At 41.1% G+C, this 27,152-nt stretch overlaps 2 protein-coding genes across 2 annotated transcripts in view; both read right to left on the bottom strand.

Moving 5' to 3' along the window:
- The window catches only part of LOC309549693 (sulfotransferase 6B1-like), a 607,359-nt gene that overhangs the window by 318,675 nt on the left and 261,532 nt on the right, over positions 1 to 27,152 (bottom strand). The window lies entirely within an intron of this gene.
- On the bottom strand, positions 980 to 25,667 carry LOC309549692 (sulfotransferase 6B1-like). Its single transcript, XM_082250139.1, has 7 exons — positions 25,362 to 25,667; positions 14,778 to 14,887; positions 9,349 to 9,438; positions 8,075 to 8,201; positions 7,281 to 7,375; positions 3,846 to 4,002; positions 980 to 1,172 (listed from the first exon to the last, which is right to left on the bottom strand). Exons 1-7 carry the CDS (start codon positions 25,579 to 25,581, stop codon positions 1,042 to 1,044), a joined length of 930 nt encoding a protein of 309 aa, XP_082106265.1. The 5' UTR covers positions 25,582 to 25,667; the 3' UTR covers positions 980 to 1,041.

The following is a 27,152-nucleotide window of genomic DNA, read 5'->3' as shown; positions in this document are numbered from 1 at the left end:
GCCTAAATGTGTCCCTGATTGGGTTTCCTCCACTGCCCTATGAGAAACCTCTCACATGGCCAGTGGGGAGACTCCCCCTTCAGCAGACACACCTGAGAGCCATGACACCCTGACCAAAAATAAATCATGGCCCTGCTGTTAGGCAGACAAGGCCCACTATGCATTTACCTAGCACCTACCTGTAGGGTGCTACATGTGCATTTTGTAAGTGCTCATCATAGTTTTTCTTGATTACAGCTATAAAACCTCCGGCTCCCCTTTTCACAACAATCAGCTTTCTTTTAGATGTTACATACTGTATATGTGTTTTTTACTTAAAAGCAAGGTGTGCTGCTTGTTTTGAATTCCCCAACAGGCTTTTTAAATATATTGGTGTTTTTTTTTCTAGATCTTGCTATAGCCTTTCCTAGTGCCCCTTTTCAAATTGACTACCTACTAATTGTAAAGTTTTGCTTTTAATTATAATCACGTAATCACTGTCAGTGCTGTACTTATAGAAGCTGCAGTACAGCATACCTTTATGTTTGCACAGACTAAAAATTTCTCATCAAAGTCTCAATTCACAAAGTCACATGAGTTTTTTTTTTTATTGTAGTTTATTTATTTATTTTTTTTGATCAAAGAGGTTTTATTCATAACAATAAAGGTTTTCTTGTAGAACCATTTTGTGTCTCAATCACTACAGTACACAGACCACTACAAAAAACAGAAGTAGTGGGAAGGAACCATAGAGCATGGGGGTAGGGGGGCATTTGGCACACACTAAAGTGCCTCCCACAGTAAGATCCTTAGGTGTCCTATTGCAAGGGACTACATAAACAATTTATCAGTAAAGTCGGCCTTCACGCATCGTATTTATTTGTTGATCTAAAGGAGATAATTAGTACAATTACATTGTAACATGTACAGCCATATATATGCCAAAAATCTTCAAACCACTGCATTTTATATAGTAAAAAATAAAAACAATACTTTTTATTTAATACAGTCACATAAAACATAAGACTTGAAAAGTGATCTAATGTACCGGATTAACTTACATTAAAATGTACAGTATTTTTCATAGTTTATCATATTTCCTAGTTTTGTTCCAGCAAGATACTTCTCAAACTCTGCATCCACCTCTTTGCTCTGTTCTTCAGTAAAAAGACTCTTCCAGTCCCCTACTTCTCCTTTAACAGCAATAAAGTCAATAAAAGGTATTATAACTAAATAGTTACAATCAAAATGCAATTCAATAAGCACTTCATAATAAATAAATACATTACATAAAACATTTTTGAGCTTGTAAAATTAAACAATGCATGGAACAAAGTGTGGAGCAAGAACCATATTTTAGACCACAGATCTGTTTGACTTGTTCAGTTACGCTTTAGTATATTTTTATCATCTTGCAGCAGAGTCACCTGAAATATTTTTTGCAGAAAGCATTCATTTTACATTTTATAAGGATACCTTTCACAACCAAGTTGTACAACGACCAAGTTGTACAAAGTGAGTGACAAATAGACCAATGTTCTGCTATAGAGTAAACCAAATACTTTATATTTAACCACTTTAGTACCATGCCATAGCTTAAAGATGGCTACACAGTGTGGCTTTCTTGTTCTAGAAGGGCATCCATGGACGTCCTCCCAGAACTCACCTTCCACGCACTCCCTGGTGCATGCTCCATGACCGATTTGTCCTTCGGATACAGCTGATCACAGGTCGAGGTAAAGTGTCAATCACAGTGGCTCTTTACCATGTGATCAGCTGTGTACAATCACAGCTGATCACATGTAAACATATTTGCCGGTTATTGGCATTCCTTTTCTCATGCGCTGTCAGAGTGTGAGGAAAGAAGAGCCGATAACCAGCAAGTCTGCCAGGGCACTGGTACACTGATAATCAGGGCACTGGTTACCAGTGCAGCCCTATCAGTGACAAGAAGCGCCCATCAGCGCAGATTATTAGTGCCTATCAGTGCAGCTTATTAGTGCCCATCAGTGCAGCTTTTCAGTGCCGCCTATCAGTGCTCACCAGTGCAGCATGGCAGTGCCCATCAGTGCCGCCTCATTAGTGCCTGTTCATCAGTGAAGCCTAATCAGTGCACATCAGTGCAGCCTCATCAGCACCAATGGGTTCAGCCTCATCAGTGCACATCAGTGCAGCTCCACCAGTGCCTATCAGTGCAGCCTCACTAGTGTCCATCAGTGCAGCCTCACAAGTGTCCATCAGTGCAGCATCATCACAGCACATTAGTGCAGCCTCATCAAAAGAAAGTAAAGAAGAAAAATTACTTATTTGCAAACTATTAAAACATATAATAAAAGAAAAAACGTTTTCTTTTTTTTTTCAAAATGTTTAATCATTTTTGTTTGTTTAGCAAAAAAAAGCTAAAAACATGTGGTGATTAACTACCACCAAAAGAAAGCGCTTTATGTCTCAAAAAAAATTATAAAAATGTCATATAGGTACACTGTTGCATGACCATGCAATTGTTATTCAAACTGCAACAGCTCTGAAAGCAGAAAATTGGTGTGGGCAGAAAGGGGGTGAATGTGCCCAGTATTGAAATGGTTAAATTGGGTTTTGAAAACAAGCTCTCAACATACTGACTATTTCTAATGAGCACAGTATGCAGGAAAACACTGTCTACAAATGATTACATTTATTGTGAAAAAGAAAATAAGATAATCCATAGAGATATACAACTTTTCTGAACACAAAAAGCTTTGCAAATGATTGGGTGGCTGAAGCAAACAGATTCAGTCTGTTTTTCACTATTATTTTTGTAACTCAAACACAAAGTATTGGATTTGGATCTGTAAATGAAGATTGTGTGGGAAGAAGTTGGCTGGTTAAATAGCATGGCACCGTCCCCAATCAAAATATGGAAATGATAGCAAGTCCAGATATGCAAGGGAGGCAATAGGGAAAGGGACTGGGAATCGTGGGGAAAAAATCAAGCATATCTGGGCAAAGGGGGATTTAATTGTGCCTAAAAAACACTATATGCAGCAAGGAAAAAAATATATAAAAATATCAAAATGTATTTAGACATAGAAAAGGCCATGGTCTCCTCCTGCTGGATGTACAGTGTGTTAAGACTTATTCCCTCCATCTATGGCTTATTGACATACAGGGATGCTCTTTTCTCTACTCTCCCTGGCCCTGTAAGAGCCTATAGTCTGGATTGGACACCCCGCTGGTCTTTTGTTATTTTTTTATCTGTCTCCAGTACACATCCCTACTGATATATGGGGTTACTTAACCCTTGGATGTTAGGATTTCTATATTTTCAGGTGAACCTTTCTTCTACAAGCCTACTACCAGCCCCTTCATTTTAAGCGTTCCTGGGACCTCTGGATACATTATATTACTCATCGACCCACAAGATGTTTTGTTGCTTAAAGCTTTTGCGGCCTGTTCTCATAGAAGGGATATGATATTACTGTATATACTTACTTTGAAGAACATTTGTTGGATCCCAATGAAGCGCCTACAGCGAAACGCGTTGACCAAGCAGTGAATCTTTATACACACCTCCATCTTTGGAGATATATACCGAAATATGTATAATGATTGTGACTATCCCTACTTTTTTAACTGATTTGTTATATTTTCTATGTCTAAATACATTTTGATATTTTTATATATTTTTTTCTTGCTGCATATAGTGTTTTTTAGGCACAATTAAATCCCCCTTTGCCCAGATATGCTTGATTTTTTTTCCCTACGATTCCCAGTCCCTTTCCCTATTGCCTCCCTTGCATATCTGGACTTGCTATCATTTCCATATCCTGGATTTGGATCTGTTATTTATTTGTACAACACAGGACAAATCAGTTTTAATATTTTACCTTTTCTGAAGAAAACATTCCCAAGATCTCCATGTGTGCTACTGGATTTCTCCTTCATAGAAGAAAAAGTCGTTTTTTCCTGTACCAACTTGATTTGCTCATCTGTCAGAGCGAAGCCACAGAAGTCACTTATTTTTCTTAGTGCCTTTGAAAGGTCCTTTAGACAAAAAAAAAAAAACAACATATAAAAACGCAATCTATGACAATATAGTGTTAAAATATTAATAACGTCATGTTTTCTAAAGCACCGATGAACACTCACCAGAGAATGCACCCCCCAAGGAAGCTAACGTAGAAATTATCCAACAAATTCACAATGGCAGGAGGTGAACACTCAGCTTCATCTTGTTCACAAAAAGCATGGGCCCTCAAGATTAAAAAAGTCACAAAATGAAGGCTGATGAAGGGGCAGTACCATGTGTGTATTGGGGGGGGGGGGGATACAGGCTTTCCAATTTACACATTGAAGGTGTCAAACTGTCATGTGCTATTACTTCAGCTGCCATTTTGGTGAAGACCCAAAAAAGAGAAGAAAAGGCTATAGGGCAGAAATATTTCCAAACAATAAATGTCAAATTGTGGGGTGCTCATACTTCAGTTGGTGGGATACATTTTAGGGAGGACAAAATGCTAATGAATGTATATAATATTTTCTTTTACACACACCTCTACAGTTGGATCCATGTTAAAGGAAGCATGCATTGAAGAAATATTGGGTCTGGCATTTCTGAACTCCATCTAACAATACTAGCTGCCTTTGGCTTCAATGTTTGAGGTTTCTGACCAGGACCAAGCTTTAAGATTAGAAAGTCACAGTGAGTGGTGAACTTCTGATCTGTACTTGTTCCATGTCTGTGCTTTGATTAGTATTGAAGCCACTGGATTAACTGGATTAGCATGACTGCCAGGCAACTGGCATTTTCGAAAAAAAGATCAGCCATGGCAGCTTGCTTATTCTCGATTTCCTTTACCCTTTCCTCTGCTGGTACATTCCCTGTATGTACGCTTGGCCATTTGCTCCTCTGCTTTGATGTCATGGTTCTCTGTCATTGGACTGCAGTTCCTGCACTCCCTTCAGTGCTTGATTTATTGGTGTGAAAAGCTCTAATTAACAAAAAAATCACGCACACAAATGTCATATACATGAAGAATTTGAATTCTCCTGATTGAAGGATAAGTTATTTCAGTTCAAGCAGGAAAGCTGAAGGCCAGGGTGCAAGGGCAATCTGCTGTCCAGTCTGCCATCGTTTCCTGACCATCAGCAGCCATATAACAGACTTGCTGCTTTCAGGTACTCTATTTGAGATCATGCTTTGACCAAAAAGATTGACCAGGGTTATAGTTTTAATTACTACTATTAGTAAAACTTTGGTGAGTAAAGTCTGACAAGGAAATCCAAATTCGGATTTTGAAACATGAAATTTTATAATTTTGTAAGTTCTGTTGATACCAAGTAGTAACACCTCAGCGACAGTACCGGGAGCAGGGCAGCACGTTGTTTTGGGAGCTGCTCTAGCAAAGAAAATTAAACTAAATGCATATGGGGGACATGTATTAACCACTTAAGCCCCAGAAGATTTTATCCCCTTCCTGACCAGGGGGTATTTTGCGATTCGGCACTGCGTGACTTTAACGGACAATTGCGCGGTCGTGCGACGCTGTACCTAAACGAATTTGACGTCCTTTTTTTCCCACAAACAGAGCTTTCTTTTGGTGGTATTTGATCACCTGTGCGATTTTTTGATCATGCACTATAAACAAAAAAAGAGAGTAAATTTTGCAAAAATAACAATATTTTTCAAATTTTTTTATATGAAATTCCCCCCCCCCCCCCAAAAAAAAATTTAAAAATCAAAATTTTTTAACATTTTCGGCCAATTTGTTTTATGCTACATATGTTTGGTAAAAAAAAAAAAAAAAAAAAAAAATCGCAAAAAGTTTATTTTGATTGGTTTGCGCAAAAGTTATCGCGTTTACTAACAAAGGGAAAGATTTTTGTCATTTTTGTTGTTTTTTTTTAACGCGTAATGGCGGCGATCTGCGATTTTTTTTTGCGGTACTGCGACATTGTGGCGGGCAGATCGGACCCTTGACTGACATTTTTGACACTTTTGGGGTTACCAGTGACATTTCTACAGTAATCAGTGCTATACATATGCACTGTTACTGTAAAAATACACTGACAGTGAAGGGGTTAACTTTATTTGAGAGGGAGGGGCTGTGTGTGTCCCTAGGGGCGTGATTCTAACTGTGATTGGCCGTGGCTTGAGGTGTAGGAACAATGATCAACGGTCCTACATAGTAGAACCGTATGATCATTGTTTCTACACAGGGGAGAATGACAGGCGGCTTGTTTACACTACCCGCCTGCCTTTCTCCCTCTCCCCCAAAGATCGCCGAGTGACCGGCGGACATCGGGTCCGCCGCTCACACGCGCGGGGGGGGGGGGGTCCATGACCGAGCGGGAGCGCGCCTCCGGCGGCGCGCGCTCGCTCCCCAGAGCCTCACAGGCTAGCGACGTAGACCTACGTTGCTGTGGCTGTGAGGGGCTGACTGCCGCAGTAAATATACTGTGCGCAGTCGGCAAGTGGTTAAAGTATAACTAAAGGTAAAACTTTTTTTTTTAGTTTTGGATGGAGTGGAGAGGGATTAGAATGCTTGTCAGTTTTAATTGCTCTCTGTGCCCCCGTTAGGAGATTCAAGCTCTCTGTTTGTCCTGTTTACCATTATCATTGAAAGTGAAAGTAAAAGAAGATCCCAAATTTCGGGTTGTCCCCAGAAAAGTAAGAGAGGGGAAATCTTCCACTAATTCTGGTGACCTGGAGGTGCCCAAGGAATTCCCCTAATTTGCAGGGATTTCCGCTCACTTCCTGTTTGGCGATGGGACAGGAAGTGATGGTAAACAAAAAATGAGACACAGATGGTGAAAAAAAAAAAAAAAGATTGGGCTTTTAACCCTCCCTTACTCTATTCAAAAAGAAAAACAAATTAAAAACAAAATGTTGCCTATAGTTCTACTTTAACTAAATAGGCAACAGAATTAGACACAAAGACTTCTTGGCATTTAGCAAAGTCTATGTAACGGTTTTTCTTTATACTGTGCATTGTTTTATGCATTTTTGGGTGTGGAACCATTCAGAGTAAAGAAATTTGTAGGGACATGGTCGTAAATGATGCTGAAGAACCACAAAGATATGTTGGTGGTATCATTACACCAATTGAACATCAAATGCTAGCCAAAAGCATTGTTTTGATGGAATAAATTCCTGATTAAATCAGTAAGTCCTTTAGATATCTTCTATACAGTAGATGTTTTGGATCTGTACATAAATCTACCAGACAAAGCTAGTATCAATTTTCAGGTGCAAAATGGCCGGTTTACCGTGAAAAATAGAAGTTTTGGGAATTACTATAGACTGTAGGGAAAACACTTACTGCTTTCATGTCTTCAAATGTAAGTACAAGGATATTCCCGTCATCAATATGTTTCTCCCACTGAAGAGTATAATCAAAGTACGATCCATAGATTACTAGAGTAAAAGACAATATGTAACAGTTCCAATACCATAAAACATTCAATCACCCATTCATGTGCAAGCACAAATCCATTTTTTTAACAATTTCCTTGCAGCTGACTGGGTTTTCTTTGCAAAGTAGATGTTCACTTTGTTTCACCTAATTCAATAACAAGGGTAGATAACTGTGACCCTCCAACTGTTGTGGAAATACAGTATATGGACATTGCAAAACTGCCAATTACAAGCATGAATCTCAGAGGCAGAGGCACAATGGGAGGACTGACAGTTACTCTCAGAGTCATGATGGGGCTTGTAGTTCTGCAACAGCTGGGGGCCACAATTGCCCACTCCTGAACTAGAACTAGTGAACATTCACTTTGAAAGCCACCATATCTAATCCTTTAGTAAAATCAACCCCACTGCCTCCTACATTAAAGGGTTTTCATATTCTACCTGTAGGTTTAGCTCTAGAACCAACTGGCAGATAACAGGTAAAGGTTTTCAACAGAAAGCTGCCTATTATACTATATCACCTCACTAGATATTCACTTTTATAAATTTTTAATAGCATTAACAACGAAAGTACTGTATACATTTTTCAATGTTTAAGGAGCAAGATACAGTTAATAATAAAATTGTGTATTTATTTTGTCTGCTTTTTTTTTACTTTTTTTTTTTTACTGTATATTTTTAAACCTTTCCAGTCAGTACCATTTCCAGTTATATAATCCTTGAAGAACAAGTCCCAAGATTCATATGATGGAAGCACAGGATTCTTATTTGAGAAATGGTAGTAAGACACAGCTGTGTCTTTTGGATTCCGAAGGATGAGTAACATCTGCAACAAAAACAGAGGCTTAATATGGCTAAAAAAAAGTATTGTTCACTATATGTTACTTCAGTAACCCATGCATACAATTATCCTGAATGATCATAATTTTAAAGGCATAAAATACATTATATATAGCATTCGTTTTTTTTTCTCAGGCTTTATTTTTCTTTTCTTACTTAGTAATCCTACAAATGACAAACTTCCTTTCCCTGGGTGGCTATGTTCACTCAATCCACTAACTGTGGAAGGATACATAAATGGCACTAGGCTGCCTTCCAGAATTTGACTTCAGGCATGCCTTCTTCTCTTTAACCCTATTACATAGAAAGAAGGGAGAGTAGTTTGAACACAACTATTTTTTGTGCTTTCTGTTCAATTCACAGAAAGTTCCAAGGACACTGCATTTCTAGCAAGATCATTAGGCATTTTCTGCACTTGCTTGCTGAAAATGTTGTTTGCCTGAAAACTGAAAAGGAATGCAGCCACCCCACCTAGAACTTGTAAGCTGCAACATTTAAATCTTAAATATTGGGTTTATTTATGCTTTACATTACATTCACGTTATTTTAAAATGTTTGTTCTTGGATTTAAATATTTTTCAACTGTAACCCCAATGCCAATCTCTATATGGGATGAGATGTTCTAAAAAATATATAGTTACTTACCAGTCATCAATACTATTTGTGGCTGGTGTGTAAGAGGTAACCTCATTAACATTAAAGAATTTATTAATTTGTAATTACATTAATTTAATTAAATTGTAGTGAATAATCATATAAATATAGTTGAGCAGTGTGCTCTGCTCAGCAATATGCAGCAAAAACAGTGTGAGGGAGTTCTAGTAAGCAGCAGAATCCTGTATGGCACAGGACTTTGAATATCTATCCATTTACTTTCAAGAGACACAAAAGCAGAATGGATAAATCGATGGGTAGAATAGAAACTGCTAAACTATGTAGCCTTGATGAAAACTAAGTTTACATAGCTGATGGTTAAATGTTATTTTTTTTTTTTTTTGTAAATTTGCTGAAAATGTGACATTGTACTTAAAAAAATAAAATAGAAAAATCTGTAGGTATTTTTTATATTTCAACAATATTTGAATATTTTTTATTTTTTTGCAAATGGATCAACATGCTTATTAATATTATACCTTGGTCTTCTTTTCAAAAAATGTTTTAGGAATGTTTTCGTATGTAACATGTGACGAGATGACTCTTGGTGATGGCTGTTGATTCATGTGCTTCAGAGAAGGAAAATAAAAGATATATAAGCTTCATTTTATGTTTATTACCAATACATAGCAAATGTACAGAGGGAGAGAGGAAAGAATCATTTGTCTGGTAGAGTCACATATGAAGCAAAGTGAATAACCTCAGGTGTTTCTTTCCTGTCCATATCCCACCCCATCACACAAACTGACATAAACGTTATACCCCCTTAATCAACTGTGGTGACATCACTGCTATCCAGCTCTTAAACTGTTGCAATTCAGAGCTGCTTGGCTTTGTTTGATGCAATCTAACCCAATAATTTAAAATAGAACTATGGCCTAACATAAAAAAATATATGCTGCAGCACTGAATTATATGCACATCTGAATTCCAATGCTACCATTTGGCATAAGAACTGTTAACGAGGGATGAGAAAAATGGAAATGGTTTGTGGGAAATTGTTAAAATAACCATTTTTAAAGCTGATAGGCAGGGGATTAAACTGCAGTTCCTAAGAGCCAGTTTCTTATGATTTTTTTTAGCAAGCACAAAGATTAAAATCAAGAATTTTTGAAAAAGGTTATGATTATGATCTAGATACACTCAATAGAACAATTGCCCAGGTCGAACAACATGATCATGAACAACTATTAAGAGATAAAGATAACACAACAGCACGTTCAGACACCTTTAACCTCTCTTTTATCACTACCTTTTCATCACAGTACGATTTGGTGAAAAACTTGTTAAAAAAACATTGGTCCATTACAAAAAACAAACATATTTTGGGCCCTGCATTAACTTATACTCCATCAGTAGTATTTAGGGGGGTACAAGCATTGCGAAATTGTATTGCCCCCAATATCTATGGTTCAAAAGCCAAATCTGTTTTTTTTTTTTTTTTTTTTTTAGAATATGAAAGGTTTCTATCCCTGCAGAAGATGAAGTGTCTGTCAAGTAAATGTTATTAGAGGACATAAATTAAAATCTTTTCAGTCTAAACAAACACTTAAAACATACAACATCAGTTCCTTTGTTTCTTGCAGTTCCAGAAATGTAGTTTATGGCTTGCAATGCCCTTGTGGCTTGCAATATGTTGGGTGTACTCCTAGAGCATTACAAATAGGTCTCCATAAACATAAAGGAAGCATTAAAAGAGGATTTAATGGTCATAGCACTTTAAAGGATTAGGCTATGTACCATACTAGGAACCTGGCAGGTACATTGTTTACAGCTATTAAAAAGCATAGCTCTCACTGGTGAAGTAAGAATGCAAAAAGGGACATAGCATGAGCTGAAACAAGGTGGATCTAGGAGTTAAAAACATACCGTACATACCACTGGGTCTCAACATTGAACTGGATATTAACGATTTTATAAATATTAGTTGACCCCACTTTCCCTCTCTTTCCCCCTCTTTATCTCCTTATTTACCAATTAAAAATACAATTTTTGCTGCAGTTTAATAAATTGTAGTACTTTATATAATTAAAAATTGTAATAATTAATATTTTATGATTATTTGAATGCCGTCCGATTATGTAAGTTTGTACATTACATAGTTTTGGTAAATGTTGATTGCTGAGTGGGAATCATTACCATATGTTTTCCCCTTTTTTGTGTATGTATATATATATATATATTTTTTTTTTAATATAACAAGCGACTTACAGCTGTAATCCAAGAAAGGTGGCGCTACAAAGTATTAACTTAAGGAGGCTGAATAATTTTGCACGCCCAATTTTTCAGTTTTTTATTTATTAACAAAGTTTGAAATATCCAATAAATTTCGTTCCACTTCATGATGGTGTCCCACTTGTTGTTGATTCTTCACAAAAAAATTACAGTTTTATATCTTTATGTTTGAAACCTGAAATGTGGCAAAAGGTCGAAAAGTTCAAGGGGGCCGAATACTTTTGCAAGGCACTGTATACTAGACCCTTAAGTTTGGTATGTTTTTTAGGGGACCTTTAAGGGTTCCCATGCCAGTTTTTCACAAAAAAAAAAAAAAAAAGACGTCAGCAGGCAAATAAAATTTGCCTGCAAAGTTTTTTTTTTTCCCCAAAAAATGTCACTTTTGCTGTAGGACTTCCTATAGAAAAGACCAAAATGCATGGGGTTCCTCCTAAAAATTCATACCAGGGCGGCCCTAATAAAAAATATACAAGAAAAAAAAAACAGTATGGCCCCCCTCCCCCTAAAAAAAATTCATACCAGACCCTTGTCTAAGCATGCAGCCTGCCAGGCCAGGAAAGGGGTGAGAGGGGGGCGGAGGGCCAGCGAAAATGCAGCATAGGGTGGGGGACGCCCCTAGAAAATCATATTGTCCTCATGTTGGGGCCTGGTGGATGTGGGGGGGTCTATGAGCATTATTATTATTATTATACAGGATTTATATAGCGCCAACAGTTTGCGCAGCGCTTTACAATGTGAAGGAAGACAATACAGTTACAATACAGTTCAAAACAGGAGGAACTAGAGGGCCCTGCTCGTTAGAGCTTACAATCTAGAAGGGAGGGTCAAGTGAAACAAAAGGCAATAACTGTGGGAGATGGGTTGATGGAGAAAAGGAGGTACATTTGTTAGGGGTTGGTAGGATAGGCTTCTCTGAAGAGGAGGGTTTTCAGAGATCGCCTAAAAGCTAATAGAGTGGGGGATAATCGGACAGATAAGGGTAAGGAGTTCCATAGGATTGGAGAGGCTCTGGAAAAGTCCTGGAGGCGAGCATGGGAGGAGGTGATGAGTGAGCTAGAGAGCAGGAGGTTTTGAGAAGAACGAAGAGAGCGATTAGGTTGGTATTTTGAGATGAGGCTGGTGATGTAGCTGGGGGCTAGGCTGTGGATTGCTTTGTAAGATGTAAGTATTTTGAATTTAATTCGTTGGGTGAGCGGAAGCCAGTGGAGGGCTTGACAGAGAGGAGCGGCGGACACTGAGCGATTGGTGAGGTGGATGAGTCTGGCGGAAGCATTCATGATGGATTGAAGGGGGGATAGACTGTGTAGAGGTAAGCCAATGAGAAGGGAATTGCAGTAGTTGAGGCGCGAGATGACCAGGGAGTGAACTAGGAGTTTTGTTGTGTCTTTGGTTAGAAAGGGGCGTATTTTGGAGATGTTGCGGAGGCTGAGGCGGCAAGATTTGGACAGCGATTGGATGTGGGGTTTGAAGGAGAGTTCAGAGTCCAGGACAACACCTAAGACCTTGGCATGTGGGGATGGGCTGATGGTAATGCCATTGATATTGACGGAGAAATCAGGGGAAGGGGCACGCGGTGGAGGAAAAATTATAAGTTCGGTTTTGGATGGATTTAGTTTGAGGAAGTGGTGAGACATCCAGACCGATATATCTGATAGTAAATTAGTGATGCGTGAGGAGACTGAGGGAGAGAGCTGAGGAGTGGATAGGTAGATTTGGGTATCGTCAGCGTAGAGGTGGTATTGGAAGCCGTGGGAGGCTATCAACTGACCTAGAGAGGAGGTGTAGATTGAAAATAGGAGGGGTCCAAGAACAGAGCCTTGGGGGACTCCAACAGAGAAGGGAAGAGGAGAGGAGGAAGTAGAATTGTAGGTAACGCTGAAGGTGCGGTTAGATAAGAAGATAACCAGTGAAGAGTACAGTCACGGAGACCAAAGGCATGGAGTTTTTTGAGGAGGAAGGGATGGTCAACCGTATCAAAGGCAGCAGAAAGGTCCAGAAGTAGGAGTACAGAATAGTGTCCATTGGTTTTGGCCGTTAGCAGATCGTTTGTCAGCTTTAGGAGTGCAGTTTCAGTGGAGTGTTGAGGCCGAAATCCAGACTGAAGAGGATCAAGGAGGCTATTCTCGGCTAGGTGGTCGCACAGTCGGTTGTAGACTAGACGTTCGAGGAGTTTGGATGAAAAGGGGAGCAAGGAAATAGGGCGTAGGTTGTTCAGGTCGGTTGGGTCCAGTGAGGGCTTTTTAAGTATGGGGCTGACTAGTGCATGTTTTAGAGAGTTGGGGAAGATGCCAGAAGAGAGGGAGAGATTGAAGATGTGGGTTAGAGAGTGTAGAATAGGGCCAGAAGGTGAACGTAGCATTTGCGAGGGAACAGGATCCAGAGGGCAGGTTGTTAAGTGGACGTTAGCAAGTAGTTTAGCAACCTCGTCTGTAGTGGCGGGGTTGAATGAGGGAAGTAATGATCGCACTTGTGGGCGTGAAGCATAAGGCATGGAGGAAGGTATCTGAACAGCAACAATCTCCTTACGAATTGTGTCAATCTTCTGTTTGAAGTGGTTGGAAATCTCCTGGGCAGTGAGTGAGTCAGTGGGAGGGGGTAGTGGAGGACGGAGTAGAGAGTTAAAGGTAGCGAAGAGTTGCCGGGGGCGTGATGACAGGCTGTTAATGAGAGTGATAAAATAGGTCTGTTTGGCAGTGTGGAGACTGGAATTGTATTTTTGGAGGGCGGATTTATATTGGTTGAAATCCTTCTGAGACCGAGTCTTACGCCATAGGCGCTCAAGAGCACGGCTATGCTTTTTCAGACTTCTAGTGTTATCGGTTTGCCAAGGTTGAAGGGGTCGGGGCCTGATTCGGTGTGTGGTGAGGGGGGCCAATGTGTCCAGGGAGGCTAAGAGTGAAGTGTTGTAGACAGAAGTGGCTAGGTTGGTGCAGGACAGGGGTGCAATATTGTCATAGAGGTGGCCGGTAGCAGAGTAGAGAAGAGAAGGGTTGAGATGGCGTAGGTTTCTGCGGGTAACTGTAATGAGCATGGATCTAATCAGAATCTGGAAGCGTTCTTTAAAAAAGGAGGCCCCAGATATCAACCCCACATTCTGTGAAATCATGTAAAGCCATCATTAATCACATTGTCCAGTGATGTAGATCTAGATGAACAACAATACCAGCCCGCTGAAACAAAAATGGGGAGTGAATGTGCTCCTGTCACAAATAACTAATTTATTGAATAGCAGCTGGTTTGCAACCAAAGAGGCAGGCTATGGCGGCTCATTGGCCATATAGTCATGGCCCTATTTGGTAAGAGATGTCAGCCCCCCCCACCTTGTTTACATTCATCTGCTGGCCAGGAATCCCTGACTCAGGGTTGCTGTTACATTTAGCAGCCATATCCATATCACTGGTAAATGTATGACTTTTCATTTCAACCATAGGTTCAGCTTGGTGGGCGGGCAAACAACCCATTTAGTTCACCAAATGACAAACAAGCAAAGTATGCACCTAATTTGGGCCTGAACTCAATCCCCATCCCTGCGCTTACCTGAGTTCACTACAGTAAATTGAAATGTGATTGGATGCTATGACGTGTCACCTTTAACAAATCTACAAAGTAAATAGTTACTGATCATGTATTACCTTATTCACTATTTAAAGCTATGATAGTTTTTCTTGCATACCTCAAACTTCTCTGAATTTCCAAACTCCAACATAGCTTGATCCAATGTCGGCTCTTTGTTGTGCATTTCAAATAGTATTTCATGTAGTATCTGTATTGTCCAGTTTGTTCCTAGAATGCAATACAACACATTATACAGAAGGCTGATGAGTCTGAGAAGTCAAGTGATTTTTATCCCCTTTATGCTTTTGTTTAAATAACCCAAACTATTTTAGTTCAGTTTATGACTAACTTAGGCTGCATTGGGAGAAGAAAGGAAAAAAACCCAATGTTCTTCCAGAACATGATAACTGCACTTCTTATATGCTCCTTATAGCTTTTATAAACTACTGTCAACAATAAATGTTTTACTGTAGAAGTTACAACCATTTGTAGGAAAATCAAAAAATTCAAAAATATAAATGCAATATGAACAGAACAGTTACAGCACTGTATCAACCCTTGGGCATGTTCCTATTCATAGAATGCATATACCTACTGGGGACTGACTGCACAAGCACTTTTAACTCTCAAAGTCAAACTATGTTAGCTTATTTGCACTTAAAATGTCTGGAAATATCCTTAAATCGTGTTTCTTAAATATATCTCTGTTTGTATTGCGAGCAGTTCAGTCGAACAGGTCGAAACATTTAAGCTTTGGAAATCATGAAATTCACACCCTCATTGAAAGTCAATAGGAAAAAATTCTGGTAGTTTGTTCAGGACTGGACGGAAACTGCAACAGCCAAACACAACAAAATAGCATGGAAAGCCCACCAAAATGTCTGAGGAACATGTTGCTATTTTATAATCAAAAAATGGAAAAATGTGTGCAGTGGTGGGGAAGGGGTATTTTGTGCGACTTTAAGGGCAACATAAATGGGATGAAAATCCCTAAATTTACAGCTTTGTGGAGGTCCCTTAATGGTGTATAGGTTGTTGCAGAATCACTAAGGCTGAATTCACACTGGCATAAAAGCAGGCATTTGAGAGGCGTTAAAAGTGCCCCTCAAATGCCTTTGCATAAGATACAATAGAAAACACAAAGTGCTGTTCACACTATCAAAACATGAAGTGTTAGCGTCGCTTCAAAATGAAAGCCTCAAGTTGAGTCAGGAAGCATTTGAAGCCTTTTAACGCCTCCCATTCAAGTCTATGGTAACGCTTCGCAAATGCTCTGGCAGGCAGTTGAGGATCAGTTGCAAGGTGTTAATATTAGTTTATTGACTGTAATGGAATAGGAGTTTGTGGAGCAGTTTTAACACACCTTAATGTTACCTCAAACGCTTCAGAAGTTCCCATAGGGAGTTTGGGGAGAATTTTTAACTCCTCATTAACGCTTGTAAAACGACCATACTAATGCTCATTAAAGTGAGTCTAATGCCCATAATAACGCTATAGGAGCGTTTGTTAAGCGTTAGAACAAGCCCTAAGGGTCATTTCTAGGACTCACAACACTAACACTTTGCACTATATGTCAGCATTTTTTTTTTTTTTTTAAATACCTACTTTGTACACAACATCAGCAGGACATCAAAAACATTTTTAAAGGAAATGGCAGTCAAAATAAAAAGCTAGAAGCAGAAATAGACTTCACAATAGGCATCGGTCACTCTACCAAAAAACTAAGGATTCCTTCCTCTGGGTTTGAGGGTAAACACATTTGATGGCACAGCATTGCAAATCACAAACAGATTTCCTGGTAACACAAAACTAGAGCATCAAACTTGGGCATATAAGGGTAAATCATTTTAAAAAGCTCATGGCACCACATTGGGACAGCAGCATCGCCATATCCACATGGCCAAGCCAAAGAACATAGGAGGGGTTCCTGAAAAAATAGCCAGGCCTCAGATCAGAAGGCCCTGGAAGGGGTCTTTCTAAACAATTTGCAGGACTCAGAGCACTGAATTAATAATCAAAATGATTACAGATAAGCTGTGGTGAGAGGAATACAAAGGCATCAGTGACAGCAGCACCACCACCTTAATTTTGTAAAATATGCTCCATCTGAGCTAAAGACTGGGCAGCAAGCTGCAGCTAATAACTATTTGTCATCACTCCCCCAGATGCATTAAACACCTGTTCCAATAAGACACTTGAAGTCAGGAAAAAATCTCCACTGCATGTTCTGCAAGCTCTGGCTACTAGGCCCAGTGGTGCATGTAATCTTCATTGAGGTTGTAGGGAAAACACTGCAAAACCTACTAAGCCCACAACAGTAAAATCAGTCTGTATATGCAGTAAAGCATGCTTTTTATACTCAATGTGGACTGTTAATCCTCTGCATTGTGTATAAAGGTTGTGTGATTCTGTCTTCTCTGATTCTCCTCTACTTAAACTGACTCCAACCCATTTTGTGATAGAACAAAGCATTAGAAGTCAAGCTGCACATGCTCAGTTTTGTGTGTATAGCTAGAAATTTTTTATTCTTGGGAGATTGCATGTGATCAGCACAGGGCCAATCAGCACTGTCCGGACAGAATCCAGGGAGAATGAAAACTCCTCCTAAAAGCTTAAGCAGAGACTGATAATTCACAATGGATGGAACATTTCTTACGTAGCCTCCTCCCCTTCTCCTGTGCCAACACTTCCTTCCTCCCAGAAGTGGAGACATATGATGGAGAAAAAGCCAGGCCTTTTTAATCCTCAGCTTTCTGGTTTTAGCTCAGCTGGCATTTACATTGGGGGAACAGCAATCCTTCCTACCACTTCTGGTCCTCCTGTGACTCCACCCCCTGTCCATGAGCCTAAACAGCCTCTGTTTCAGCAGGCAGACAATAGAGGTAGTGTTGGCAGTCCATTACTTTGGTAAGTGGGGATACAGGAGGGGTGTGTGCCACATTACGGAGAAAGTTTTTTTGGAGCACATCAGCATTTATAAGAAGATTGGCGCACAAGAGCACTTTATCATATGGAGATGTCATTTGTAAATTAATTTTTTTGGGACGTTTTGGACTTTTAGCTGATTTTATATTTTTTGGTATAGTTGCAAGTGCTGTATCTATTTATTTTTATGTTTTACGAGTGATTCACACTTTGTGCACAGTAGCTGCAGATATTTCAGATTTATTCACCATAGCATGAGTATTAAGTAGGGATGATTGAACGGTTCGGGTCGACCATCGGTTCGACCCGAACATTGGCTGTTCGAAATTCGGCCGAATTCCGAACTTTTTGCAGTAAAAGATCAGAATTTGGCCACCAGAACCTCCCAAAATGCAATGGGACAGGAACTGGGCTTTAAAAGCCAGTGATTGGCCCAGAAACATCAGTAAAAGCAATTTGGAGTGACTAGGGGATCCAGAGGCCAATCAGGAGTGAATACGCCCCCCATACACCCCCCAGTATATAACATAGCCCTGCCAAATCTCTAGCACTGTATTACAGAGGCTGTGAAATAGAGTGGAAGCATTTCTGCTGCTCCAGTGTCATTTTGCAATTATTAGTGTGAGGAAAGGGATATGCAGTGTAGTTAGGGTACTATATACCACTATAGTTAGATTCAATAATCTAGTTTCTGTAGGGAAAGTGGTAAGTGTCAGGGTGACGGTAGTGTAGGGTGAACTGACTCTGCTATGCCAGGGTGACCGAACTCTTCCATGTCAGGGTGACCGCCAGAAAAAAAGATAATTTTTCTTAGAATTTCAGTAGCGCAGGGATGGGGCTCCGCTCCTTTCACACCTGGGTGTTTTTGTTGCAGGCGTTTATTGGGCATTTTTTGGGCATCTTTGGAGGCAGGCATGACATCTGAACTTCTGTATAGGGGTATATATACACATACACACATATAGGTGTGAAAGGAGCGGAACCCCATCCCTGCGCTAATGAAATAATTTCAGTAGCGCAGGGATGGGGCTCCTTTCACACATATATGTGTATATGTGTATATATATGTGGTTCTGGTCCAGAACCAGAAAAAAAGATAATTTTTCTTATAATTCTCAGTAGTGCAGGGATGGGGTTCCGATCCTTTCACACCTGGGCGTTTTTGTTGCAGGCGTTTATTGGGCATTTTTTGGGCGTCTTTGGAGGCAGACATAACATCTGAACTTCTGTATTGGGGGTATATATATATACACACACACACACATACACACATATATATATATATATATATATACACACATATAGGTGTGAAATGAGCGGAACCCCATCCCTGCGCTACTGAAATGATTTCATTAGCGCAGGGATGGGGTTCCGCTCCTTTCATATATATATATGTGTGTGTGTGTGTGTGTGTGTGTGTGTGTGTGTGTGTGTGTGTGTGTGTATATATATACCCCTATACAGAAGTTCAGATGTTATGCCTGCCTCCAAAGACGCCCAAAAAATGCCCAATAAACGCCTGCAACAAAAACGCCCAGGTGTGAAAGGAGCGGAACCCCATCCCTGCGCTACTAAAAATTCAAAGAAAATGTATCCTTTTTTTCTGGTTCTGGACATGCTACAGAGCTATAACTTCACAGGTACAATTGTTAGACCCCCCAGACACTAAATCCAAAGAAATCTCATTTTTTTTCAATAATTTTTTCAATAATTGGCTCTCTATCAAAAACGACAATTTTTAAGAACTTTTTTTTGTGGGATTAATAGTCCCTAGGACATGGCCCAGAACCCTAGGCACTTTTTAAGGGCATTTATTGGGTTTTAGGGCTTCAAAATGGTGTTTTTTGATTCCAGAAGTTCGGGTCCCATTGATTTCAATGGGGTTCTGGAATCCGAACCAAACTTTCGGGAATTTCGGGTGTTCTGGTCGAACCGAACTTTTCAAAAGTTCGATCATCCCTAGTATTAAGATCATTTTCACTGCTTGGACCTTACCACTACTGAGAGGTAAAAAAAAGGTGTGGTTATGAGTAAGCGATCATTCGTATCGTGAAACGCGTCAACCTGACATGCCTGTCATGCACTGTCTGTATGAATTTATCTATGAGGAATAAAGGATACCATTGATTTCAAATTTTGCCTTGAGTGCGGTCCTACTTCTTGGATGTTTTGGTAAAAAAAAAAAACACTGGCCCCCTAGGCAGACAAGTTTAAACATGGCATCGCACCATTTCTCTGTACTGTATGCTCTGTGGTGCTTGGGAGGTGGTGTTGATAATGGAGAGAGGTTGTCTTGGGAAAATGAATCTAAAGAGGGCAAGGAAGAGGAAGCAGAAGTAGAGGCAGAGGTGGATGAGGGGATACAGGTGGTAGAAATGGCCAAATGTCCAACATTTCTTGGTGGTACCACAAATTCAATAGGTATTGCCCAGCAGAGGGAGAATCTGCTTCTGCTGAAAAGGTACTTTTTTAATCAAGCAAAACAATATATCATTATGCTATATACCCTAAACCCTTTATTGTTTATTACTGAATATTACTGTTATATTTCTGGCTTCAGAAAATAAAGAGACAGGTTTTATTTTTTTCTACAATCTATTATCATCTTTGCTAGTAATATTGTTTTCAGCATCAACAAAAAGGGTGACTGAAAAACATCTTAAAAAGTGACAGCGTTTGAAAATATTTTTGTTAAATGAGTGGAACTGCTAGCGTCTACATAATGAGAATGTGTGTATCTGGCTCTGATCCTAGCCAGTCCCTCACCAGCCACTGACCTCACCGCACGTCCCTGATATCCATGTACAGCTACGTAATGCTATTGATTTTTTGAATGGCCGTACAAAGCACCTGTAACTCCCAGGCAGAGTAAGGCCCATATGCACGAGGCCTTAATGTCTCTTCACAGGCGGGGGGCAAGGTAATGACCTAGTTTCATAGGCTAGCTGCAGCAGAGAAATGTCAGGCTGCCTAAGGCCCCTTTCACACTGGCTTTACAACCAGGTCCGTCTGTCAGTTTTTCATGTGGACCTGATCAGATGCTCCATGCACCCCTATGGAGCATCGGATGTCAGTGGGGACATGTCCGCTGACAACCGCTGCTATCCGATTAGATCCTGTCCGTGAAATCCAGACAGATGGAAACCCTTATTTCCATCCGTCAGAAGGATCGGATCAGATGAAACGGACAGACGGTCTCCCATGTGTTTGGCTGGCTATCGCACACACAGTTAAATGGAATGCCAATTAGATATGAGGCCAGGCATCCTCCAAACTCAACCCTCTCTAAACTTCTATTTTGCATTATTTACAGGTACTAAATATAGGCATGTGTCCATACAGAGGTGTAACTAGAACCTTTAGTGCCCCAGTGCAAGAAACCATGAAGGGCCTAATTGACAGCCAGGGGCCCTTTCCATCTGTCCCGGGACCTCTCCATTAGTCCCGGGGCCCTTTCCTCTGGTACCGGGCCCTTCATTTCAATGGGTGCCATCTTAACTGCTTCCTGACCGCCTGCAATGTATTGCAGATGGGTGGCTGCTTTAGGCAAAGCGACTTACCTGTACGCCACTGCCTACTTCTGGGTTTAGAGCTTGTGCATGAAAACCCCCCAGCTTCCGCTGAGGGATAAGAAACTGAGAGATCTTTAGTAAATGCCAGCACACTTTATACACATTACACATAGTTAGGCACACTTTTAACCCCTTGATCTCCCTGCATCAGTATCATCATTGATCACTGTATTAATGTCACTGGTGATATGAGTGGAAGTTAGCCAGTTCCCCCCAGTGTCAGTTAGTGTCTGATTGCTCACGGCACTATTGCTGTCCCATTATAAGTCGCTGATATCGCCGCCATTAGTAGTATAAATAAATAAAAATTCCAGTATATATACACACCATAGTTTGTAGGCGCTATAACTTTCATGCAAACCAATCAATATACACTTATTGGGATTTGTTTAGCAAAAAACATGTTGCAGAAAACATTTTGGGCAAAATTTATGAAGAAAATTTGATTTGTAATTTTTTTTACTGGATATGATTTATAGCAGAAAATTTTTTTTTTTTTCAAAATTGTTGGTCTTTATTCATTTATACCGCAAAAACATAAAAAACCCAGTGGTAATAAAAAACTGCTCTATTTGTGTGGAAAAAAAGTGATATAAATATCGTTTGAGTACAGCTTTGCATACCAGTTAACCACTTTACCACCGGAGGATTTTGCTGTCTTATGTCCAGGCCACTTTTTGCGATTCGGCACTGTGCAACTTTAACCGCTTGCCGACTGCGCACAGTATATTTACTGCGGCAGTCGGCCCCGGCCAGGCAGAGTGACGTAGGTCTACGTCGCTCGCCTGTCACTCCTTCCAGAGCCAATAGCGGGCGGGCGCGCGCCCGCTGAGGCGCGCGCCCGCCTCGGCTCGTTCACGGAGGAGTGCGGGAGTGTGACTGGCGGACCCGATGTCCGCCGGTCACACTACGATCGCCGGTACAGCGGGAGAAAGACAGAGCGGCTTGTGTAAACAAGCCACCTGTCAGTTCTCCCTGTGTAAAAGTGAAGATCAAACAGTTCTACTATGTAGAACTGTTGATCTTTGTTTTTACACTAGAAGACCTGTCCCTGCACAGTTAGAATCACGCCCCTAGGACACACTTAACCCCTCCCTGTCCAATACTGTTAACCCCTTCCCTGCCAGTGTCATTTTTGCAGTAACAGTGCATATATATAGCACTGATTACTGCAGTAATGTCACTGGTACCCCCAAAAGTGTCAAAAATGTCAGTCAAGGGTCCGATCTGTCCGCCGCAATGTCGCAGTACCGCAAAAAAAATCGCAGATCGCCGCCATTACTCATTAAAAAAAAAAACACCAAAAATGACAAAAATCTTTCCCTTTGTTAGTAAACGCGATAACTTTTGCGCAAACCAATCAAAATACGCTTTTTGCGATTTTTTTTACCAAACATAGGTAGCGTAAAACAAATTGGCCGAAAATTTTAAAAAATTTTGATTTTTACATTTTTTTTGGGGGGAATTTCATATAAAAAAAAGTGAAAAATATTGTTGTTTTTGCAAAAATTACGCTCTTTTTTTGTTTATAGCGCGTGATCAAAAAATCGCACAGGTGATCAAATACCACCAAAAGAAAGCTCTGTTTGTGGGAAAAAAAGGACGTGAAATTCGTTTAGGTACAGCGTCGCACGACCGCGCGATTGTCCGTTAAAGTCACGCAGTAAAAAATCGCAAAATAACCCCTGGTCTTTTAGCAGGAAAATCCTCCGGTGGTAAAGTGGTTAACTGACAATTGCGCGGTCATGCAACGCCATACCCAAACGAAATTTACGTCCTTTTTTTCCCACAAACAGAGCTTTCTTTTGGTGGTATTTGATCACCTGTGTGATTTTTAATTTTTGCGCTATAAACAAAAAAAGAGCGTAAATTTTGAGAAAATAACAATATTTTTCCCATTTATTTTATATGGAATTCCCCCCCCCCCCCCCAAAAAAAATGTAAAAATCTAAATTTTTTATCATTTTAGGCCAATTTGTTTTCTGCTACATATTTTTGATAAAAAAAAAAAAAAAAAAATCGCAATAAGCGTATTTTGATTGGTTTGCGCAAAAGTTATTGCATTTACTAACTAAGGGAAAGATTTGTCATTTTTGGTGTTTTTTTTTTTAACGCATTAAGGCGGCAATCTGCGATTTTTTTTGCGGGACTGTGACATTGCAGCGGACAGATCGGACCCTTGACTGACATTTTTGACACTTTTGGGGGTACCAGTGACATTACTACAGTAGTCAGTGCTATACATATGCACTGTTACTGTAAAAATGAAACTGGCAGGGAAGGGGTTAATTTTTATTAGTGATCAAGGGGTTAATGTATGCCTGGTGCTTACTAACGTGTGTGGGGGGAGGTAACTGAGTGACACAGGGACAGATCGCATGTTCAGCTATGCTGCAATCTGACCTTGTCTGTCACTTAGGAGATCTGCCCGCTTTGTTTACACAAGCGGGCGGTTCTCCACACTCGATTCCCCGACGATCGGGGAAGAGCGGCGGTGATCATCGCCGTTCCTCCCCTGGCCCGACTCCCGCTGTGACTGAATACAGCGGGAGCGAGCCTCCGGCGGTGCGCGCGTGCCGCCCACAAGGGGAGGAGTCCAGCGACTACGGTCTACGTCGCTGGACGGGAACGAGCCACTTTGCCGCAGTACGCTCAATGTGAGCGGTCAGCAAGTGGTTAAGGTAGCGCAGTACCGAATAGCAAAAAATGGCCTAGTCATAAATGGGGTAAAATCTTCCGAAGCTGAAAGGGATATTCAGTGCGACCCAAGTCGCAGCAACAAAAAAAGGGTTCCTGCACTACTTTTCTGGTACTTTTGTGCTATTTGAATGCTATAGATTGCAATGTTAAATCACAAAAAAGTTGCAAAGGAAATAGCAAGCAAGTAGCAAAGAAGTTGCCAGCAAGTTGCACAACTTTGGGGTTGCAGCGGTGTGAACTGAGCCTTACGGTCTCACAGCAGGCCCCCTCAATGGTGGCAGAACACCAAGGCCCAGGTGCAAATGCGACCTTTGCCACCCTGGTAGTTCCACCACTGTGTCCATATGGGGTTACTAACAGCACCAGCATCCCGCCCTTTTTTAACGTTTGCTGTGGCCTGTGGGGTGAGGGATGACCCGGCCTGCAGCTGATTGGACTGGAATATAGAACAAGATGGAAGTTCACATACTAAAGCCCCGTACACACACATCAAAAATTGGCAGGGAATTTTTGTCCAACGTCCGATCTGCCGATTTTCGGCTTGTTAGTATGATGCTTCCGACAACCGACTCTGACTTTTCGGCCGAAAAAATATGGTGTGCAGACTATAAAATTTTTGTTGGCCGTCAAAACACGGCCGATTTTCGTGCAGTCAGTACAGATTGACAGGGAAAAAATCTTATGAGCAAGACTGGGCATGCTCAGAGAAGAAAGAACACAAAGAAAGCAAACCAACACATGACATCACTTCAGAAGCAGATTTTTGTTGGGCGAGAAAATTCGTGTGCAGTCTAGGCACATTCCAACCAACAAAACACAACTCTGGACAGGGGCTTAAGGCGTTCAGAGGGAATTTAAGTTCATCTTTACTTCCAACACACCGCAGTGCACCAGAAGCTGCACTTGACACTTTTTTTTTTTTTTAAGCAATGAAGTGCAGGTGCACTGCTTCAGTGCATTGGCCAATCATAGTGAAGTGCTGTGCGTTTTGATAATGTGTGCAAAAATGCCATGGTGTGAACATGACCCATATCACAGGTAAATCAACTCCCATATACAGGCAGTCCCCAGGTTACAAACAAGATGGGGCTCGTAGGTTTGTTCTTAAGTCAAACTAGTTTGTAAGTCGGAACAGGTAATTTTTTTTAAGTGTAGCTCCAGCCAAAGGAATAATTTTTACGTTTTTTGGATAGCATAGGGGATTGGACAACTGGATTTTGAAATTTTTGGATTGTTGTGGAAACAAGGATTAGTGATAAGGCTTCAGCGCAGACACCTTTTTCCCATGAGAACTCTTACAGGAGTGAATTTCCCTTCCTAGGGGGAGATTTCTCCTCACTTCCTGTTGTCTCCCTCTGTAAATAGGAGTCATTTGTAAATCGGATGTTTGTAACCGGGGGACCGCCTGAATGTATTTTAGCTGTTTATTTTGTGGTTTTCTTGGAGTTTGGCTTTAGGAAAACAGACTCCCATTTGACAAAACAAAACTCTCACAGTCAACTTACCACATTTAGGATAGGTTAGGATTATCACATCATCTTCTGTAGCCTCCAATTTCTCCATTGCTTGAAATGTCGCCTCGCTGCAGAGAACACTAGGGTACAGAATTCCTTTATAACTAAACTTCAGCTCTTCTGGCGTCAATTTACTGGCCTTTTCTGCAACTTTTTTCATTTCTGCCAGGAATTTCTCCTTCTTTGTTTGTTTCTCCTCAGCAGTAGCCATTTTTCCTATGGTATACAAGCAGAGAGACAGAGTACAAGAGACGAGTGCTTCCCTTATGAGGTCCTGGGAGGGGAAGGATTACAAACAAGCACTGCCTTTTTCTTGCTCGCTTTCTCTGCTTATTACACAACCCCTGAAGCAAAGCAGGAACAGGATTGGTAAGGTCAAACAAGTCAGCCAAATACAAATAAATATATATTATTTAACCTACTATCAAGAATGACAAATCATTTTCTGAACCTCGAGGCTACCAGTGTTTACACAAGAGATTGTGTCCCTTTATTATGTCACATTTTACCCTACTGGGTTTGTTTTTCAGCCAATGTGGGTGGTGGGATAACCTCTATAAAGTCTAGGTTCACATCTATGCAGCTGCACTTAAAGCGGAGTTCCAGCCATTTACTCACCTGTCCAACGGTCCAGCGATGCGGCCGCCGGAAGCCTCGATCCTCTCCCTCGGCGCCGGCATCACTGCTGTGGGCACCCGGCTGTTACAGTTTGCGGCTTCACAGCCGGGTACCCACTGCGCATGCGCGAGTCGCGCTGCGCGCCGTGATTGGCCGGCAATCTTCTGGGACCTCTGACGTGTCCCAGAAGATTGCAGGGAGGGAGGGGGAGAGGAGAACTTCCGCTCAGGGCGCCGCGGCGCTCCGAGCGGAAGTGGGAGCGGGTACCTGTCAAAACTAGGTACCCGCTCCCCCCCCCCCCCCCCCCAAAAAAATGACATGCCAAATGTGGCATGTCGGGGGGTCAGGACTCCCTAAAGCGGAAGTTCCACTTTTGGGTGGAACTCCGCTTTAATGCGTTTTTCATGCACCTTTTGCAGTGCGTTTTGCCTTTTTAAACCCTTGTTTTTCTGCTTTTTTGCACGCAGTTTTCAAGCATTTTGCATTTTTTTTTCTCTTTAACCTCCCTGGCGGTCTGATTATGTCCAGATTTCATGTGCTAAAAGTGGTACATTCTTTTGCATGGAAATCTGTTTTACATTTTAAAACTCACCTTCCCCTGCGATCCCCCGCCGTCCTACCGCTGTCGTCCCGCTGTGTACTCGGCCGATGCCGCTACCTGTCTTCCAGTTCCCTTCCCTGCGAGCGTTGCGACGCAAGGGGGTGGAACCGGCGGCAATTTAAAAAATGTAAATACACTAAATGACATGATACAAAGTTGTGATCCTAACGGATTACACTGTATCATGCCATTTCATCACAGGATTTCACCTGGTGACTTTACCAGTGCCCTGCCTGTGCTTTTCCAGTTCTTTGTGCCTGGAAAATAGAGAATGACCATGGTGTCCAAAAAGCATTCCTTTTGCGCAAAAGCGCTTTTAGACGAACTGGAAAATAGCGACAGTGAAACTGAGTTACCTGAAGAACTGAGCGATAGCAATTCGTGGGAAAATTCATCATCAGGTATGGTCAGTGAAGGGGAGGACGGCGGGGGATCGCAGGGAAGGTGAGTAACATTCTGGGGTAATTCCCAGTCTGGCTCGGGTTACCGCTTTTGGTACTGAACGTTAACCCGAGCCACACTCGGGAATACCGCCAGGGGGGTTAATGGTAGGTTCACACTGA

This window comes from Pelophylax lessonae (genome assembly GCF_965119305.1).
Source record: "Pelophylax lessonae genome assembly, chromosome: 3".
Classification (NCBI taxonomy): domain Eukaryota; kingdom Metazoa; phylum Chordata; class Amphibia; order Anura; family Ranidae; genus Pelophylax; species Pelophylax lessonae.
The sequence above is the reverse complement of the archived record's forward strand: the minus strand, read 5'-3'. Positions and strand labels throughout refer to the sequence as shown.